Source organism: Pristis pectinata, chromosome 13 (assembly GCF_009764475.1).
Source record: "Pristis pectinata isolate sPriPec2 chromosome 13, sPriPec2.1.pri, whole genome shotgun sequence".
NCBI lineage: Eukaryota > Metazoa > Chordata > Chondrichthyes > Rhinopristiformes > Pristidae > Pristis > Pristis pectinata.
In genome coordinates, this window is record NC_067417.1 from 11,766,172 (window position 1) to 11,786,202 (window position 20,031).

The 20,031-nt window shown below is 39.1% G+C and overlaps 1 protein-coding gene across 6 annotated transcripts in view; it reads right to left on the minus strand.

Moving 5' to 3' along the window:
* wwox (WW domain containing oxidoreductase) overlaps positions 1–13,904 on the minus strand; it is an 808,566-nt gene extending 794,662 nt beyond the window's left edge. For 5 of the 6 annotated variants that reach the window (XM_052027947.1, XM_052027945.1, XM_052027948.1 and 2 more), the window contains exon 1: positions 13,733–13,880. In XM_052027947.1, the coding sequence (XP_051883907.1) occupies positions 13,733–13,839 (107 nt within the window). In that variant the 5' untranslated portion in view covers positions 13,840–13,880. Of the gene's footprint in view, positions 1–13,732 lie in introns of all 6 variants that reach the window. The other variant, XM_052027946.1, reaches the window with a different exon arrangement.
* Between the last annotated feature and the right edge of the window lie 6,127 nt (positions 13,905–20,031).

A 20,031-nucleotide genomic window follows, 5' to 3' on the forward strand; every position in this document is an offset into this window, starting at 1 on the left:
TCTAGAGTGGACTTCAAGCTGCGAATTATCATTTGGTCCATGAACTGCATCAGAAGTAAAGTTGGGAGGAAAGAAACATTTCCAGGTAATAACGCACCAGCACTTGGGTACTCTGAACAACTGTGCAGAATGAAGATAAACCCACAATCCTCCAGCAGCCCCACCCCCTGACAGTTCCCAAGCATCTACCATAAAGTGACTAACAATTTATCAATGGTTTTGGTGATCCAGGACAATAACTTCTGTAAAACACAACAAATGCCTTCAGTGCTCAAAGGTGATCACTGTCAGCTATCACCAAAAGCTTCTACATGTGTATGACAGGTGTGTTTGTACATATAAAGGCATCACTCTGTCCTTGGCTTCCCTTATGTTAGACACTGTTTTTCTCTTCCAGGATGCATGGTCCTTAGAATGCAACACAAGAGACCCGTCTCATCTCCATTATAAATTTACTCAGGATGGAAATCTTCAACTCTAACTAACTGTGCAAACAAGTCAATACATTTCTGTGTCCTCTCTGCCTGCAGACACTCTCTCACCATTTGCTTTAAGGGAGGCAATGCCCTGGCACAACTTCAATTTTTATGTACACTGAAACTGTTTGTTGACTTCACACAATAGCTGTCCAGAAACAAGTACAGTTTCACTGTAATGTTGCTTAAACCATTCTTACCTGGCACATCAAGGCTGGGTGATTTAATACCATAGTTCAGCACTTAGCAACACCCTTATTTGAAGTAGCAGAAAATGTTAACAGCTTTTCGCATTGCCTCTTGATATTAGAGCATAGAACAGTACAGCACAGTACGGGCCCTTCAGCCCACGATGTTGTGCCAACCCATATAAACCTACTCCACAATCAATATAACCCTTCCCTCCTACACAGCCAATAACTTTCCATTTTTCTTACATCCATGTGCTTATCCAAGAGTCTTTTTAAATGTTCCTATTGTATCAGCATATTATATGTGATTGTGTTACCAACACCAAAACTTTGGGTGTGTCAGGTTGCACAATAATTCATCCTTATCTGACTTCTGTAGAATTTCAATTTTCTGCCTAATTGGAAACACAACCTGATTCACCTTTGGTCCATTATACTCAATAATATTACTAGAATGCTTCCCACACACCATAAAGCACAAGCATACATGTCTCAATTTCAAAATAGCAGCCACTAAAGATTTGCTTGATTGGACCCTTGATTCATGTCTGCATGTATCCTGAAAATATTCAGATCATGGAAGCTTCAGCTACCAGGAGCAGAGATTTATCATTATGGGCAAAAGATAAAAAAGGGGGGAAAAAAACTTTTGTCAGTGTAAAAAGTTATAATGATGTGGAAATCACCGCCTTAGAGGACTGGTGGAAACAATCAGTGCTTTCAACAGAGAACTGGAAAGGTTTTTAGAGAAAATAATTTGCAGCGCTATGGGAATAAGCAAGCAAACGGGATTCTCAGGATTGCTTGGGGATATGCCCTCTTTCTGTGCCTTAAAATATAATTCTTCCTACTAAATGAAAATCAATAAACTACAGATGCTGGTAATACAAAAAAACAGATAATGCTGGAAACACTCTGCAAGTCAGGCAGTATCTGTGGAAGGAGAAATAGTTAAGTGTTTCATGTCCGATCCTTCTTCAGAACTGGGAAAAAAAGAAAACACATTTTGGTTTTCAATAAGTGCGAATGTAGGAGAGGGATGTGTTGAAAAACAGGAATCTCTCTGATAGGGTGAGTCCAAATGACTTAATGGGGGTAGTTGCCAGCACATTAAGCTTCTTTGTCTGTGTAATGGTGAGGCTATTGGACATGCCCAACAGACCAGACTATATAAATAGAATAAGAAAAACTGAGCCAGTTTAATTATAGGCAGACATGGCCAGTTCTGATACAGACAGAAAGAGCAAGCTACCCAAAGCTGGAGAATTTGATACTGAACCTGAAAGGCTGCCACATTAACAGACCAAAGACAAGGTGTTGTTCATTAAGTGCGTTGGCCCTCATTGTAGCAGTGCTGGAGGGCACAGACCGGAAGGTCATGTAGTGGGAGTGGGTTGGTGAATTAAAGTGACGGGCAACCAGAAGCTCAGGGTTATTCCTGCAGACTGAATGCAGGTGCTCCACAAAACCACAGCTGCATTCAGTCTGCAGGAATAACCCTGAGCATCTGGTCTACATTTGGTTTCTCCAACACAGAGAAGACCACATTGTGAACACAGAATGCAATATACTAGACTGGAAGGAGTGTAAGCGAATTGTTGCTTCTCCTGCAAGGACTGTTTGGTTCCCTGGGTGTTGGGAAGGGAAGAGGTGAAAGGACTGACGTTTGAACTCATGCGAATGAATTTTCTCTTGCTCTTCCCATCCTGAAACTTTTAGTGTCTATGCAACCACTTTGCTGTAATGGCTATTAGATCAAACCTTAGCAATAGGGAAAGGTAACAATGCCCTAAATCATTTATTCAACTCCCCAAATCAAAACAAAAACACTTCAGACATAACCATACAAAAGCTTGTTCCATTTGTCTTCAACATATTAACACCTCTGAATGAAGTTCATAGCACTGTACAGCACAGAAATGGGTCCTTTCAGCCCACCTCGTACATGCCTATCTACGCCAATCCTATTTGTCTGCATTAGGCCCATATCCGTCTATGCCTTTCTTGTGCAAATACATTTTCAACATGGCTATCACTTCCACTGGTAGCTCACTTCAGATAACCACCATCTTCTGCATGGAAATCTTACCCCTCAGATCCCCCTTCTCTCCTTACACCCGTCCCCCTCTAGCTAGAGACTCCTTTGCACTGGGAAAAAGACACCATCTACGTCCCTCATAATTTTATAACCTCAATAAGGTCACCCCTCAGTGTCCAATATTGCAGTGAGAATAAACATAGCCTATCCACTCCCTCCCTATAACTACAGCCCTCCATTCTGGTGAATCTCTTCTGCACCCTCTCCATTGTTACCACATCCTTGCTGTAGTGTGGAAACTGAAAAGTACACAATATTCCAATTAGTGACAGATTTGAAACATTTTGCAAATGTTCCAAGTTCTGCACTTCGGAATGTTTGGCTTACCTCAGAAATTTCTACACTAAGATGAGTAGGTGACAGTTGAGCACTCTTGAACAAGGAATCCCCATTTGTAGCTATCAATGTTCCTATGTGTCTACTCTAAATGAATGAATCAAACTAATCCACAAAAAATCTCCAAATATATTGCTAGCATGAAAAAAAAATTGCTATTGCTGGAAACCTAAAATAAATACTTCAACCTGAAATGTAAAAGATCATATTTTCAACAGGAAGTACACAAATTGTAATTGAATATTTAGGTAAAACTTTTCTATGCTAAAGTGAGAGTTATATGTTCCAAATAATAAAAAAAATGCATGTGCTGCACCTAGGCAAACAAATGCCTAGGTACCATACCAGGAAAACAGTTGATTTATTTTCTTTTAAAATAGGTTACAATGTTCTTATTTCCTTATGACAGAGGAAGGCACTTGGCCCATCAAATCTCTGCCAGCTGTGAATCAGTTCCTTTTCTGTTTACTATAAAACAATGGGATACTTTATCCAAATTCCTAACATCGAACTTCTCTTCATCTTGCCTACTTGTCCAATTACGTCCAAACTTATCTAATTCACCTTCTGCACAAAACCTCTCACAGTCCTATTACCAACAAGGTTTATAACACCAGCAAAATCCCTGACAACATAAATAGTTCTTGCTCCTTCAATACATTTTGTTCTTCCTTCAAGCTCTATCAACATCCCACATCTTAAAAATCCAGCCTTGATCTATGCAAATACATTGAAATATTTTCTTCTTTCGCATGGTTCATAAAAGCATCCTCCTCTGAGATCTCCAAATATGACTGCATTCATGTTGTCCCAATCTTACTAATCCAACTGTGGTCAGAGTAACTTTCCCTGGTCATTAATTCTATTACCTTCTGAAACTATTTCTCCAGGTTATAATCTGTAGAGAAGTCGAAGCGAGGAGCCCTAGTCCTGTTTCTATTTTCTGTGTTCTTATAGAGAACAGGCCAGAAATGGAGCTCAGGCCAAGTTTGGATCAGCCATGATCTTAGAGACCATAGGGGCAGTCTTGAGAGGTCACATACCAGAGTCCTGCTAGTTATCCCTGAAGGATAGGACCACAGACTTCCTGCAGATAATAAAATATGCAGGTATCACTGAGACCCTTTCCTTTGTATCCAATACACCTAAGCAAATATAAACATACCTTATGTTCTAAAAACATTAACATGTATTAATAAATATTAAAATATTTACATACTGCAAAGGAAATTTCATTAGCTAACAAACTATTTCCACTAAAAGGTTTTGAAATCACAAGATCCAGCTGTGTAAACAAAGACCCCTTTCTATTAGAACAGTGCACAGCAGGGAGCCACTTAACACAAGTGGTCTGGCAACTATCACAATATTTATACAGATAAAGATTGGTTCCTCAATGTATACATTAATATAGACATATACTTATTAGAAAAAAAATTCAAAATGGAGCCCAGGGCCAATCTCAGAAGCACACAGATTCATGGATAGCAAATGGAGAAGTAGAACCGAGTGCACTTACATTGCAAATGTTCAACTATATTTAAGGAAGGAAAAATAATGAACAAAAGTCAACACTTTTGGCATCCATCAGACAAGAATTTTTACTCCAAATATATTAGGAAGAAAGACAATTCCTAAACCTTATTCTAGACAAGTCATATTTCTTGCAATTAAGACACTGACCTCCTGGGGCATGCCCAACATTTGTGCTCCTCATGACAGTAAGGCCACTTTATGTCCAGAGTGCCATTGAAAGCAACCACGTAATGAGACTGGAATCAGATATAGCCCACATTTCCTCTACTGAGGAACATTACAACTATTTGTGCTCTTATTGTGATGGCTGACAAGATACCTTATGAGTGCAGCTTCATAATTTGCTTGTGTGATTTATGCTCAAACCTTTCTATACACACATACACATATTTAACAGCAGATATCACAAGGGTTCAGGTGGTGGATTTCCAGCTGACAGTTCCCCTTCCACCAGTCTCTATAGTTTAACACCAATTTTACAACTCCATCAACACAACTAACTCAACCAAATTCCCTAATCTGCATGGCTCGGTACCACACACCACGTACCGTGAACCATTAAAATTTTTTTTTGTAATTAGTCTCTGGTAAAAAAGCCACTTTTTCCATATGCCTTTATAGTTGCTTCATGTTCTCAATTTATCATTGCAACAAGCAAAAGAAAACCAGAATCCAATTTACTATCCTAGCCGTTGCCGTTCTCTAATTTCAGCAGAATTAAGAAGTGGCAGTAGGGGAAATGGATATAACAACAATTAAGGTACATCCCGTCACTTGTTTGAACATAACTATCAAGCAATCAAAACACAAAAATGAGTATAAAGCAGAAACACAACATCAGCATTCAAAATCCCCTGCACAACAATATAAATATCCCTCTCATCCGAGCTTAAGCTGGATCAAACTTTTCAAAAATAGTACAACACAGGACCCAAAAATATCATACATGATCCAGTCTCTGCAATTATAGCACACAACTAAAATAGAATCCATAAATAATAAAAATCAATATCCATTTACTGAGAATTAAATAACCTGGAGAATAAAAATAGCACTGGTTACAATTCAAGGACATACTAGGTTTTAAAAAGAAAGGAAAAATTATTCCCTCTAAAGCTTGAAAGCATCAGATAAGCCACAATAGTGGTCTGACTTGTGCAAATTATGTCATGTTTTGTTAACACAAAATGTGATCAGCCCTTCAGCCCAAGAGTATCTATAGCTTAACTGCAGCATGTAGAACAAATGCATTTTCATTAAAAACACAGCAGTTCTTGGACCTTTTATAATTCTATCCATTATAATGAGTCTACAATTCAAGTACATTAAGTAGATGCAAAATCATACCAGAAAGTACCAATTCCCCGACATTAGAGAAAATAAGGAGAAACAAGTTTCCACAGTGAAAAATCAAAAATTGGAGGCCACATATTTAATATGATCAGGAATTTTTTTTTAAATCACATTAAGAATCTGCTCTTGCTGCATGGACATGAAACAAACACCTTAGTCATCTTTAGATAGCACTTGGTATTATAGTATCTATCTTGGCAAGCAGACAGTTTAATGTTTTACAAGAAATACATAATCATCCAACAGTGTAACGACCCTACTATTCTGCACCAACTTTCTCAACTATTTCTGTATTCATTGCGGAAAGCTCTAAAACTCTATTTGATGCCTACTCATAGGGGCACAAGATGAGAAACAAACCACACAATGAGAACAAAGACACCAACTGCTTCCCAACATTCTGGAGGCAAGACTCACTAGAAAATCAATCCACTAACCCAGTAGTTCATAAAATTATACTTCCACTGATAACAATTTCAGGAGGCAATAAAGTTGGGAAAAGATTCTGTGCTTCTGTCTTTTTGGATAGACAAACATGCTTATGTCCTGAGATTTCTTCCACCCATTTGGGAGAGCAGGCAGGGTGTCTGTTTAGTGTCCACATTATTGTCAGTCTAGATTTTTGTGCTCAACTCTCTGGAGTGGGGTTTGGAACCACCACCTTCCTACTCAGGTGAGAGTTTTACCCACTAAACCATAGCTCATACACATGGGAACCCAAAACATTAAAATACGATGTAATCTTTAGTTATTTCAAGAATTTCCCAATTTATTGGATTAGTGACAGCCTGTGCATGCCATGCAATATCATGGCAGATCTATGTTCGTGGTTTCATGAATACACCATTTATACGACAATTTTAACACAGCAAAGTGTCCCAAGGCACTTCGAAGATTTGTTAGGTTTTAAGGAGCACTTCAGAGGAGTAAAGAGACACAGTGGTGCTGGGAAAGAAATTCTATTGAAGATCAAAAAATGATATGCTGGAGATAAAATTGCTGGAAAAACAGCATGCCAAGCAACATCTATGGAAAAAGCTAACTCTTCAACTGAAAGATCCTACTTCAGAAAAAAAGTTATCACTCAGGGACATGGCCATTGAAAGCAAGACTGCAATAGCGAACTGATGAAGATCAAGGAGATTCAAGAGGTCAGAAATGGAGAGGGGCAGATATTTCAGTGCTGTAAATGGAAGGGTCATGAAGAGATCTGAAGAGTTTAAAACTGGGGAGAATCAGGGACATCTCAGTCAGCTGTAGAAATGTGCAAACACACAGAGTGGCAAGGTCAAGCGATTTGAAAACAACGCAAGAATTTAAAAAATAAATGCATTGTTAAACTCGGAGCCATTATAGGTCAGCAAGCACCAGGCTAATGAGTGAACAAGCTTGATCCATGATTTTTGGATTACTTCATAGTTACAGAGAACAGAAAGATAAGATAGGATATCTTTATTAGTCACATGTACATCAAAATACACAGTGAAATACATCTTTTTGCATAGTGTTTGGAGGGCAGTCCGCAAGTATTGTGCTGGAATTAAGAAAAGCTGTGGTCCCAGCTGTCCCTGGTGAGTTCCGCCATACACTTCCCACCAGTCCAAAAAGCACTGATATTCTGTTTCTAATAACTTAGACAGTATCTCATCCATGCTGCCACAAGCCCATTATTCTACGGCCTTGATGACAAGCCTATTCCATTACACCTTATCAAATGCCTTCTGGAAGTCCATATACACAAGAACCACATTCCCTTCTTTGATGCTCTCTGTTAATTCATCAAAAATTCTATTAAGATAGCTAGACACGATTTGCCTTGAACAAATCCACATCAACTTTCTCTAATCCATTCATACTGAGCTAAGTGACCTCTTATTCTGCCACTGATTGTTTCTCGAACTTACCTCACCAGCAAGGTTAAATTTACTGGTCTGGGCTTTATCCCTAAACACATTTTTGAACAAAGATGTAACATTTGCAGTTATCCTGTCCTTAGACACCACCCCCGAACCTATAAGCTTTTGGGAGATTATGACCAGAGCCCCAACAACGTCCTCTCTTACTTCCTCATCAACTTTGATGTGTTGCATTTGGACCAATGTATTTAACCATTTTAAGTGAAGCTAGCCTTTAGTACTTACTCTTTTTCAATCTTTAGCACATCCAGAATCTCAATGGTTTAGAAAAATGAAACAAGAACTCAGAGGTCATATCCTTCAGGAGAGATTGAACAAGCTGAGGTTCGATCTCATGGATCAGCTGAGGTGTAATATAATAAAGGTCTTAAATGTTGGCATGGATCATCCTAATCTACCCAACATCCCTGCCCATAGTTCCTATGTCCCAAACTGAGTTCTGGATACATTGGGCACCTGCTGACAAAGGTCTTTGAACAGCTTCTGAATGCCTCTGATTGTCAGCGAAGAAGGAATCTCCAAGAATCATCAAAAAAAAATTGGGAAAGTTTGTAATATGGTCGACTTAAGTGTCATACAAATTAGAAAGGGATGTTGGGAAAATAGACCAATAGTAGAGGTGGCTTAAAGGTCACTCAGAAGAAACAGGGTAGTATTTAGATCAAGGAAGTGTTTAAATTACAGGGCATAGCTAGCTGGAGCAGAGGTAAACAAATGGAGGTTGTGATACAAGCTAAGTGCAGGAGAGTTGATTATAAGATAAGCAGAGTATAACAGAAGAACAAGACCATAAATTTGAGTACCCAGTTGCAGAGAGAATGGGGCAAATTGCTGTCTGGCAAAAAAAGGCAAAGTTCCATCTATCAGGCAGATAGAGGCAACCTCAGCAAAGATAAAACAAAGATCAAACACTGCAAAGAGGGTAACTATTGTGAAATTGTGAAATCTGCATATAACTCATGTAACGCAAATACCATAAATTGTGGAAAGTTTTTTTGGGTCAGTGGAGCATCTGAGCTCTCACTGGAAATCCTCTCCAGTGTACACTGTAACAGGGGCTGAATAAATTGACTTGCTCGAGAAACTCGCAACTACTGTACAAGAGATTTTCTTTGTGTGCTGTCCCAATTTGAGCCCTAATTAATTGGGCGACTGGGTCCCATGTGAAAACCAGATTCAGGGTGCAGGTTTAACACACAAAGTCCTCCAATAGTCAAAGACATTTAAAACTTGCAAATACACTTACCTAGCCCTTTACAAATAAAATTCAATGGGACTACCATAGATAATATGTTATAAGAAGGCAAATATAAGACACCATTCAAAATGAAGAATTCAGAAACTTCTTTAGTCATATCATTTTGGTCCTCCATAGCTTTGATTCCCACAACTTAAAAAAAATTATTTGCCATTTTGCCGATTACAGTGCAGACATCCCATATAAATAAGGCCTTTAGTGGCTTCACTATTTGGAGATGCAGAACATCAGCAGTAGCTTTGTGCCTTCTTGAAGTATATTCATTGGAGCCACCAACCTCTAGATATCGGAAACATAATTACATAAAGATAGACCTTTTTATTGTAGGATAATTATCCCAAAATACCCATATGCAATCACAAAGAAGGCACTCCAACACCTCTACTTTCTTAGAAGCATAAGGAGATTTGGCATGTCACCAAATACTCTAACTTCCACAGATGCACTGTTGAAAGTATCTTGACTCGTTGCATCATGGTCTGGTATGTCAATTCCAATGCATAGGAACACAAGAGGCTGCAGAGTTATGGGTACAGCCTGGTCCATCATGGGTACAGCCCTCCCCACTACTGACAGCACCTACAGGAGGCACTGCCTCAAGAAGGCAGCATCTATCATCAAGAATCCCCACCTACTTGCACAACCCAAACCTGATGTCAGCAATGGAACGCTACAGACCACTTCTTGCACTATCATGGACTTGTCTTCGATTGTGTCTTTGTTTTTATTTTGCAGTAAGGTCTTACTTTTTTTAAAGTTTTTTTTACTGTATGGTATAATTTTATGTATGATTTATATTCTGTTTGTTGTCTGTACCTATGTGCCTGTGATACTGCTGCAAGCATTGTACCTGTACCTTACCATACTTCTGCACATGACAATGAACTCAACTTGACTTAAAATGTATGTTCCACATAAGCAGTCTCCTTTTATTCTACCTTATCAGCATAACACATTGCCACAAAAGGCAATTAAGGTAACTGCCATGGATATATTTAAACATAATGGAGAAAGGAGTACAGGGGCTTGCATTAAGAATTACCTGACTTATGGAAATATAATTCTACACAAATTCTCTCAATCATTTTAAAGCATTTTTCAAGCTAGTAATATTAATAATGTTTCATGGGATTCATCAATGACTGGGTACAGTATATTCTCCATTAATTTAATTATGGGTAGTGTCAGGGTGATTACTCAATGAAATGAAAGACCTATAGCAACTGTATGTACAGCAATATGATCTGGGTTACTATAGAAAATGTATATTTCTGACATACGGAGAAAGTGGTTTACTGACAGCTCCCAGGAACAGAAACCTTATGTAATCCAGAGACTGCCTGTACTAAGCTAGAGTAGAACAAATCTTTGTCAAGGACTTTCTGAACGAACAATACTGCACAAAACAGGTCAATCAGCCCAAAAGGTCTATGCCAGTACTACAGAATAAAAGGAGGCTGCTAGGCAGGCACGGTAGTGTAGCGGTTAGCGTAACACTTTACAGCACCAGTGACCCGGGTTCAATTCCGGCCACTGTCTGTAAGGATCTTGTACATTGTCCCCATGTCTGCATGGGTTTCCTCCGGGTGCTCCGATTTCTTCCCACATTCCAAAGACATGTGGGTTAGGAAGTTGTGGGCATACTATGTTGATGCCGGAAGCGTGGCGACACTTGCAGGCTGCCCCCAGGACACTCTACGCAAAAGATGTATTTCACTGCATGTTTCGATGTAAATGTGACTAATAAAGATATCTTATCTTATCATGTGCAATATAAACTTTGTCATGGACCCTCTAGGTTGATTGACCTGTTTTTATATACTCTACATGTCATTATCTTTCCTATATCTAGAGTTAGGTGCCTACAATGAATGAACTTCAAGAAGGCAAGCAGCCATTGCTGATGTTCTGCATCTCCAAACAGTGAAGCTACTACTGACCTTATTTATATGGAATGTATTTCTGGCAAATAATTGTTTTTAACATTGAGAGAATCAAAGCTATAGAGGACCAAAATGATTTTCATAAGCACAATACATCGAAACCTAGCACTGTTAAGGCAAAAAGGCCAATAGATTGTTGGCTTTTATTTCAAAACGGTTAGAACTCAAAAGCAAGTTGAAACTTATGTAAAGGTCTTGATTAGACTTCCATCTGGAATAATGCGTTCAGTTATTGACACTGAATTCCAGGACTTGTCACAAATAGTGCTTAAAAGAAGACAGGTTGCATAACTTGGTTTAAATTCATTTAAGTTTAGACAGTTGATGGATGAGTTAATTGAAGCTTTTAAGATGTTAAAGTTATGAAATAAGCATAAAATCATAGAACTGTATGGCGAAGGATGAGGTCATGCAGCCTATCATGACCATGCCAACCAAAACTCAACCTCAGTTTAATCCTACTACATCATATCTACAGGTTCCCCTCTATCGACTCTAAACCCAGAAAATGAAGGTATTGTCCTAAAATTAGAGCCAAACCATTTAGGCATGAAATCACACAAATGTTCGTAAAAATCTGGGACTCATTCACCAAAGACTATGGCATTGAAGGAATTGGAAATCTGAAGATTGAGATCAACAGGTCCTTTGAGTAACTTTCAAGAATATGCAATGAAAGATTGCCTGTAGATGCCTGAACATCACACAAGATTGGGCAAGGAACTTGAAAATTAGTCTTCAGATTTTGAAGATGATTTTCCTGTAGCACAGGAAATCTGTGGATCCCCCCCAATGAAAGAAAAAATGCAACAGCACAACTTCCTGCAGAAAATAAATGAATTTAAATAAGAATGGCATAGGTTATCATAAAATGTCAGAGGTAAAAATGTTAGAACCAAAATGAACTACAATCAAAATTAAGTAAAAATGTGTGCCATGTGCATTTTCCTGTAATATGCTCACAGTGACCCTCAACAACAGTTGAATGCTCAATGATAAATGGAAAAAAAAATTAGATCTCTTTTGCAGGTCTTTTAAATATTTGACTATTGTGGTAAATAGGATTGTTCAAAGTGTATCTCTATTTCAAAGTAACTCATTACTTCATTTGCTTACAAATTCAAACAAGCACTTTTCCTGATTCATGTTGTTTGAATGAAGCAGTTGAAGGAGGTATATTATGGATAAAAATGAAACAAAATACTGTTCATTCCTTGGAGGGCACTTAGGTCAAGACTTGTGTTGTCACTGCAAAAGGAACAAATATCTTAACAGTGTTGATTTCACCAATAAGAATACTCACAACTTGATGGGAGGAACTGAATGTTTATAAATAGAAATGCCAAGTTTAGAAACAATCATATGATATCTCATATCGATTGTATTTCAGTCCCTTAGAACCACTAATTTTACATTAGACTTGGTTTTCTGAAACTTAAGCCTTTCAACAGCATGAGCACCTAAGTAATAAAGTATACCAAGAATTTAGCATTTAAATTAAAAGAACATATCTGAATTTTGTATCAATGCTGATGACTGCAGGTGATTATAATCAGCTCCTCTCAAGTGCCAGGATAAACTTTCACCACAACATACAATTAGAAAAGCAGGAAGCTTATCTGTGATTAATTCCATTTCAAAGCAATCAGCTAGCTCAGGTAGGAGGACCCAAACAAATGTAGCAGCAGGCAAAATTTAAATATATGTTGGAATGTTTATATTTTATATTGAAGAGAGTAGTGCAAATAGTTAACAGCATGTTTGTTTCCTCCTTTCCAATAATGTCCCCTTCTCCACCTCTCCAAAAAAAAGTGAATGGCACAGGGGACACGGGTGCAACGTAATAACTGACAAACATGATTTCTGTCAGAAATGGCAGCTCTCAGCAACCTAGGAAGGGAAACAAAATTATTTGTATGGGCAATCATGTGGCATTAACAAAGCTATAAAAATGTAGCTACACCATTACTTAAAAGTTAACACGTTGATTTTCATTCATGTTCTGTCTAACAAAGTCAAAGATTCCCACTGGAACGGCATTGTCAAAAGGTGCTAGCTTTCAAATGTGGATTACACCCACACATTGTTTTAGTGTGCACAGCAGGCGTTTAAAGAATCATCTGGTGGATAGAGTTCAGGGAGAGGAGAACCTAGGGAATTGCATGTACTCACATGGAACTGACAACACATTATTATTAGTTACAAACCTAGTGTTCCGGAAGGATTTTGTTTCGAAAACGTTGCTTTCAAGAAACGAAGCCAACACGTCCCCATTTTTCAGCTCAATTGCAAGAGACGTGCGGAAGAAAATATTGCTGATTTTTTATGAGTTTTAATTAAGAGTGTAAACTCCCCCGCCCCCAATCAAATCAGGCCCAATAAAGTATACTTCCAGTTTGACTACCTATCATTGCAATGGCAATGTGCATCATGACAGAAATGGACAGTGAAGAAAGTGTGAGCAAATTAAATAAAGTTAGTTGGGGTCCCAAGGATTAAAAAGTTTCAGCAATGCGTTTGGCTCTGGTTGCACCAGGACAAGCGTGACAGTTAACTCTGCACATGACATGGAAGCGATGTATATTTTTCCCCTGCCTCTCTTTATTTGTTTGCTTGTTTCCTTACTTGGCGTAGTAAACCCAGCCGTCTTTGGTAGTTCTCTCCTCCCAGCCAGGAGGCAGCTCGTCCTCGCTGTCGGTGTCGTCCAGCCCCGCGTACCTCAGAGCAGACATCGCCGCTTCCTCCCCGCCAGCCGCCGTTGTCAGGAGCAACTCGGCGGCCCTCGCCCCACCTCCCGCCGACTGTTTACATGCGTCACTTCCCCCGACTGGGCGCCAGCGCCACCGAGCATGCGCGCCCACTGCATGGGCTAATGGGAGTTGTCGTTCTGGAGTATCACCAGGGTGTGGAGAATGAGGCTGAATGTCACAGACCTGAAACGTCAAAGTCAGTTTATTGTCATATGCACAAGTACATGTATGCAATGTCATATTGTCATATGCACAAGCACATGTATGCAGTCATATTGTCATATGCACAAGTACATGTATGCAATGTCATATTGTCATATGCACAAGCGCATGTATGGAATGTCATATTGTCATATGCACAAGTACATGTATGCAATGTCATATTGTCATATGCACAAGTACCTGTATGCAATGTCATATTGTCATATGCACAAGCACATGTATGCAATATCATATTGTCATATGCACAAGCACATGTAGGTAATGTCATATATGTACAAGTACATGTATGTAATGTCATATTGTCATATGCACAAGTACATGTATGCAATGAAAAACTTGCAGCAGCATCAGAGGCACATATTAGGTGTACAACATTCACAAGAAAAACAAATGAACAACATAAATTATACAACATTATACAGAAAAGGACACAATTAGAACAAAAGAAAACAAAAATGGATATCAAATGACATTTTGGTGTCGGATGATTGGTGGTACAGTGGACAGCGTAGAAGGTTGTCTAAGATTACAACGGGATCTAAATCAACTGGGAAAGTGGGCCAAAGAATGGAGATGGAACTTAACTTGGACAGGTGCAGAGTGATGTATTTTGGGAAGTTAAACCAGGGCAGAACAGACACAGTATATGTCAGAGCCCTGTAAAATGTTGTAGAACAGAGTGACCTAGGGGTACAAGATCCCTGAAAGTGGTAGCACAGGTAGAGAGAGTGGTGAAGAAGGCATTTGGCACACTTGCTTTCATCAGCCATGGCACTGAGTACAAGAGTTGGATGTCACGTTAGAAGACGTTGGTGAGACCGCACTTGGAGTATTGTGTGCTGTTCTGGTTGCCTAGCTATAAGAAGGATGTCATTAAGCTGGAAAGGGTGCAGATTCACAAGGATGTTACTGGGACTCGAGGGCTTGAGTTATGAGGAGAGACTGGATAGGCTGGGACTATTTTCCCTGGAATGTAGGAGGCTGGGGCTGTTTTCCCTGGAGTGTAGGAGGCTGAAGGGTGATCTTCAGGACATTTATAAAATCATGAGGGGCATAAATAAGATGGATGGTCACAGTCTTTTTCCCAGAATAGGGGAGTCTATAGGGAACATAGGTTTAAAGTGAGAGGAGAAAGATTTAAAGAGGACCTAAGGGGCAAGTTTTTCATACAGAGGGTGGTGGGAGATGGAATGAGCTGTCAGAGGAAGTGGTAGAGGCAAGTATAATTAAAACATTTAAAAGACATTTGAATAGGTCCATGGGTACAAAAGACTTCAAAGGATCTGGACCAAATGCAGCCATGCAACCTCTATGTTCTATGTTCTGTGTTCTATCCCTTCACTGCCTTCTCAGGCAACTAGGGATGGTTAGTAAAGGTGACTTTGCCATCATCTCCCATTTCCCAAGAACAAATATAAAAAAATACATTTTATATATCTGATTTAATTTTTATATATTTCAACAATTGTTACTTTCCTTTTAAAAGTAAAATTTATGTAACTGGAGGATCTTCTAGGAAATAACTCACTGAAACTAAATCCCAAATGACATAAAGGATTTTTTCTTGATGAGGTGAGATCTCTTTCATTAAAGAGATCTGTTCTAAATTTTGTAGAAGGCTAGTTAGTTTCTGAGAAAAATATTAAAATTAAGATGGAGTAAATTGAACTTGCGCTCCTTAGAGTCTAGAAGCATGAGTGGTGTCTCATCACAATACAAAATATTCTGAGAAGGCCTGACAGAGTAGCTACTGTGAGAATGCCTCCCTCGTAGGGAATCTAGAACTGGGAGGCATAGTAAGATTAGATTAAAAACTAGATTAAGATGTTTATTAGTCACATGTACATCGAAACACACAGTGAAATGCATTTTTTGCATAGAGTGTTCTGGGGCAGCCACCAAGTGTCGTCATGCTTCCAGCACCAACATAGAATGGCCACAACTTCCTAACCCATACATCTTTGGAATGTGGGAGGAAATCCACGCAGTCACGGGGAGAACGTACAAACTCCTTACAGACAGCAGCCAGAATTGAACCCGGGTCGCTGGCGCTGTAATAGCGTTATGCTAACCACTACACTAGAGATGACATAGAGATATCTTTATTAGTCACATGCACATCGAAACACACAGTGAAATGCATCTTTTGCATAGAGTGTGCTGGGGCCACCCCTGCCTGCCACTAATATATGTATAAAGAAACATTCATATAGGAGTGAGTGGAGGAGTTTCTTCTTTTTCTGGGTTGTGAACTGTTAGGATTCTGTAGCAGGCTCTGGAAGCAGAATCATGAACTATGAGAAAGATCTACTTTTGGGCTACTGGGGAATCAGTTATTATGTGAGCAAGCAGAGTCTTATTTAATGACAGAACAGACATAAGGGTTTGGATGACCTACTCCTGCTCCTATTCCTCATGTTTACAGCATAAGGGGAAGCCATTAAGTCCACCACCCCTCTGCCAACACTTGCAATTATTCCCAATTCCCTTTCTTCTGTTTTTTTTCAAATTTCTATCTACTTTCTATTTTTAAAACATATTTCCAGCATCTGTGTTTTTTTTGATTAGCATTCTTGTTGCACTGCTCCAAAAGTAGCTGTGCCTCTAACCAAGCTCTTCCAGTTCAACACACAACAATATATAATACATTATGTTCTGATAATGGGTCTTCGACCTGAAGCAGAGACTCTGTTTTACTTTACACAAATACTGCCCAACCTGCTGAGTTTTTGCAGAATTTTTTTTAATTTCAGATTTGCAGTAACTGCATTTTTGTTTAATTTTCACCGTATAGAATTTCCTGGATATGCCCAATCCAAATAAAGCAGTTCAAATCCAAGGCAGTTATTTAAGCTATTATCAATGGTGAATTCAAGCAGCACTCACAACTAATTTTCAGGTTGGATTTTGCCTGCACAATTCAGCTCCAAACATCATTACAAACTTATTGTAGACATGAACAAATAAGCTAAATTCTACACCTGATATGGAAGTGATTACCCTTTACTCAAGGTGGTATTTCACCAGAGGGCATGCATTTAAGGTGAGAGGGGGTAGGTTCAGAACAGACGTGAGTGGTACGTTTTTTACTGAGAGAGTGGTGGATGCCTGGAATGCGTTGCCTGATAGGGTGGTGGAGGCAAACTCATTGGGGGCTTTTAAGAGAGGCTTGGATGGGCACATGAATGAGAGGAAAATAGAGGGATATAGGCATTCTGTAGGTAGGAGGGAATAGCTATGTCAGGACAACATTGTGGACCGAAGGGTATGTTCTGTGCTGTACTGTTCTGTGTTCTATGTTCTAATATGGCATCAAGAAGAACTTGTAAAAATGAAGCCAATGGGAATCAGGAGGAAAAATGTACACCAGCCAGAAAAGGAAAAATTCCAGAAGGTTGACAACAGAGAGAAATCCACATCATAGAACAAGAAGCAACAAAATAAACAAGTTCTGCTGCTGTTTCTTATTTATCTATTGGATAAAGATTATGACAGTTCCTTACACAACATACGCTCCACATGCCTTACAACTAAACTTGAGTTCATGGAGGGAATTCCGTAAAGCAGGAGTGAAGCAGTTGAAGGCATAGCCACTAGTAAGGGGATAGCAAGGGGTGAATGCATGCAATGCCTTTCAGAGGAACAGGAAGTACAGATGGGAAATAGAATGGCTGTAGAAGATATTATTTAATATATATAATCCCTCAGGGATTTGAGCACATAAATGAACATCTTTTAACTGTAGAACTGGACGAGAGACAAGAATGGCTGCATGGAGTAGGCATGACTAAGTGTGGGTGGAATGAGGGACAGCCAACTTTTGGATGAGCTTATAAGGATTTTTCTGCAGGGCTAGGAGCAGCAACAACAACATGGTGAAAGGGAAAAGCGTCAAGAGAATAGCAAACAATAAACAGGTAAATGAAACTTAAGGGTTTACTTTGCATCAATAACAAAATACTTTTTCCACCAGTGACTGAATAGAGAACAAAGGGATGGAAATTTGTGGATTCCCCTCAGGCGAACCATGATAGAAGAAAGGAAGAAATTTGCACTGAAGTCTAGTACTACCATGAATGCTTCACCCCAGGTGTCCACTGAGTCAAAAACATTATTTAAATTTGGTTGGGAAAACAATCTGAAAACTTGGAACATGAAAGAATCTGCTAACAGAAGAGAGCACCAGCATCCCCATCAGCAGAGGCACAAGGACCAAACCACTTTTTGTGATGTGGTTTCTATCATTTACTGAAAATTCTCCATGTTCTAGTTTAGAAATGTTGGTGTTAAGATAAGATGGCCCTTTGAAAAGATCCCCATACACAGATCCCAATGTCCCTTACGTGGTTTATTTGAGATCAATTTGTGTGAATTTCAAGCACAGATTTGTTCTGACAGAGGCTCCCAGTTCTGAGCTGTCAGCTTAAACCTCAACCCAAGTTCAAAGGCTGAGGAAGTGAGGGTGGGTCTGTCAAAAAGTTTAATTAGCTGAGGAATACGACTGTAAAACTGGGAAGTTATAATCAACATTGCATTTCTGTAGGGTGAATTGTTATTAATTGGTACAATTTTAGTGAGTAGCAGTTAGTTGTCAAAGACAAAATGCACTATTGCTTTCAATGTGCCAACATACTTTCTAAGGAAAAGTGTTTTAAGACTGACAAATCTGGTATCAAGCTTATGGTCTACTGGGAAGTAGTGCTCCCTGCTCTCCTGTATGTTCAGGGGTGTGGACAACCTTCAATAAGCATCTCAACAGAGTGGAAAAGTACCAGCAATGCTTAACCAGCTGCAGTGGGAAGGCCACGTTGTTTACATGCCTGACACCAGACTCCCAAAAGCATACTATTCTGAGCTCTGTCATTGCAAGAGATCCAGGAAAACAGAGAAAACACTTTAAAGACATTCTCAAAGCCTCATTGAAACATTGTATTTTACTCTCCAATTCATGGAAATCCTTGACTACCTAATCCCACCTTCCAATAATAGGCCCATACCTCTGCAGGTCTTTGCTTTTCAAGTACATATCTGTGTACTTTTTAATTCTTTTGAAGTTTCATGCACTGAATTCCAGTCCCTACCACACTCTGAAAAAGAACTTCATCTCCACTCTAATCCTTCTGTCAATTATTTTAAAACTATGCTCAATGGTTTTTGATGCTTCTGCTACATATCTAGATACCTGGGCCTTTATAATTTTATACACCTGTATTAAACATCCCTTCAGCCCCCTTTGGAAATAAAATAAACCCTAGCTCATCCAATCATTCCTCATAGCTATAGTTTTTTCAATTCTGAAGGAAAGAGCCACTGGAAAGGCACTGAGCACCAAGACTGACTATGATGGGTGCACATGGAATCCAATTCCAAACAATCCATCCAACTGCCATGCCATGCTCAACCTAGTTCACCTGCAGCAGAATCTACAGTTCCTGCCTGGGATTTATTAGTCACCTCAGAACAGGAATGGAAGTAAGTCATTCTTAACCGCAAAGGGTTGCCTCAGAACAAATAGTTGTTGATGGAATCAAAATCACTCCCAGCTCTACAAACGAATTCCCACTTCAGATTCCGCTCTTGATTTCCTTGCAGGTGGTCTGGTTCGCAGAAGTTGGCATGAAATCACAAGAAAACCAAGTAAACTACATTGGATAAATAATAAATCTATTTACAATTGTGCATTTCAGCTTTTTAAATTTTCTGGTATTTCTGTACACAGTTATCCACTATAGCCTGAGGTAATAATAATTGGAATAAATGCATTTCCCTCAATCACTTCTGCTCTTTCACCACACATTAGCTTAGTCTCTAATGATTAAATTATATTAGGCTTAAAAAATTACCTCTGCTTTGCATCAATTGGCAAGCATATTGCATAATTTGTTACCATCTTGTTCCTTTGATTTCTCCCCTGACCATGCAGCCTATTTCTATAAAGGGTTACTAATCCTC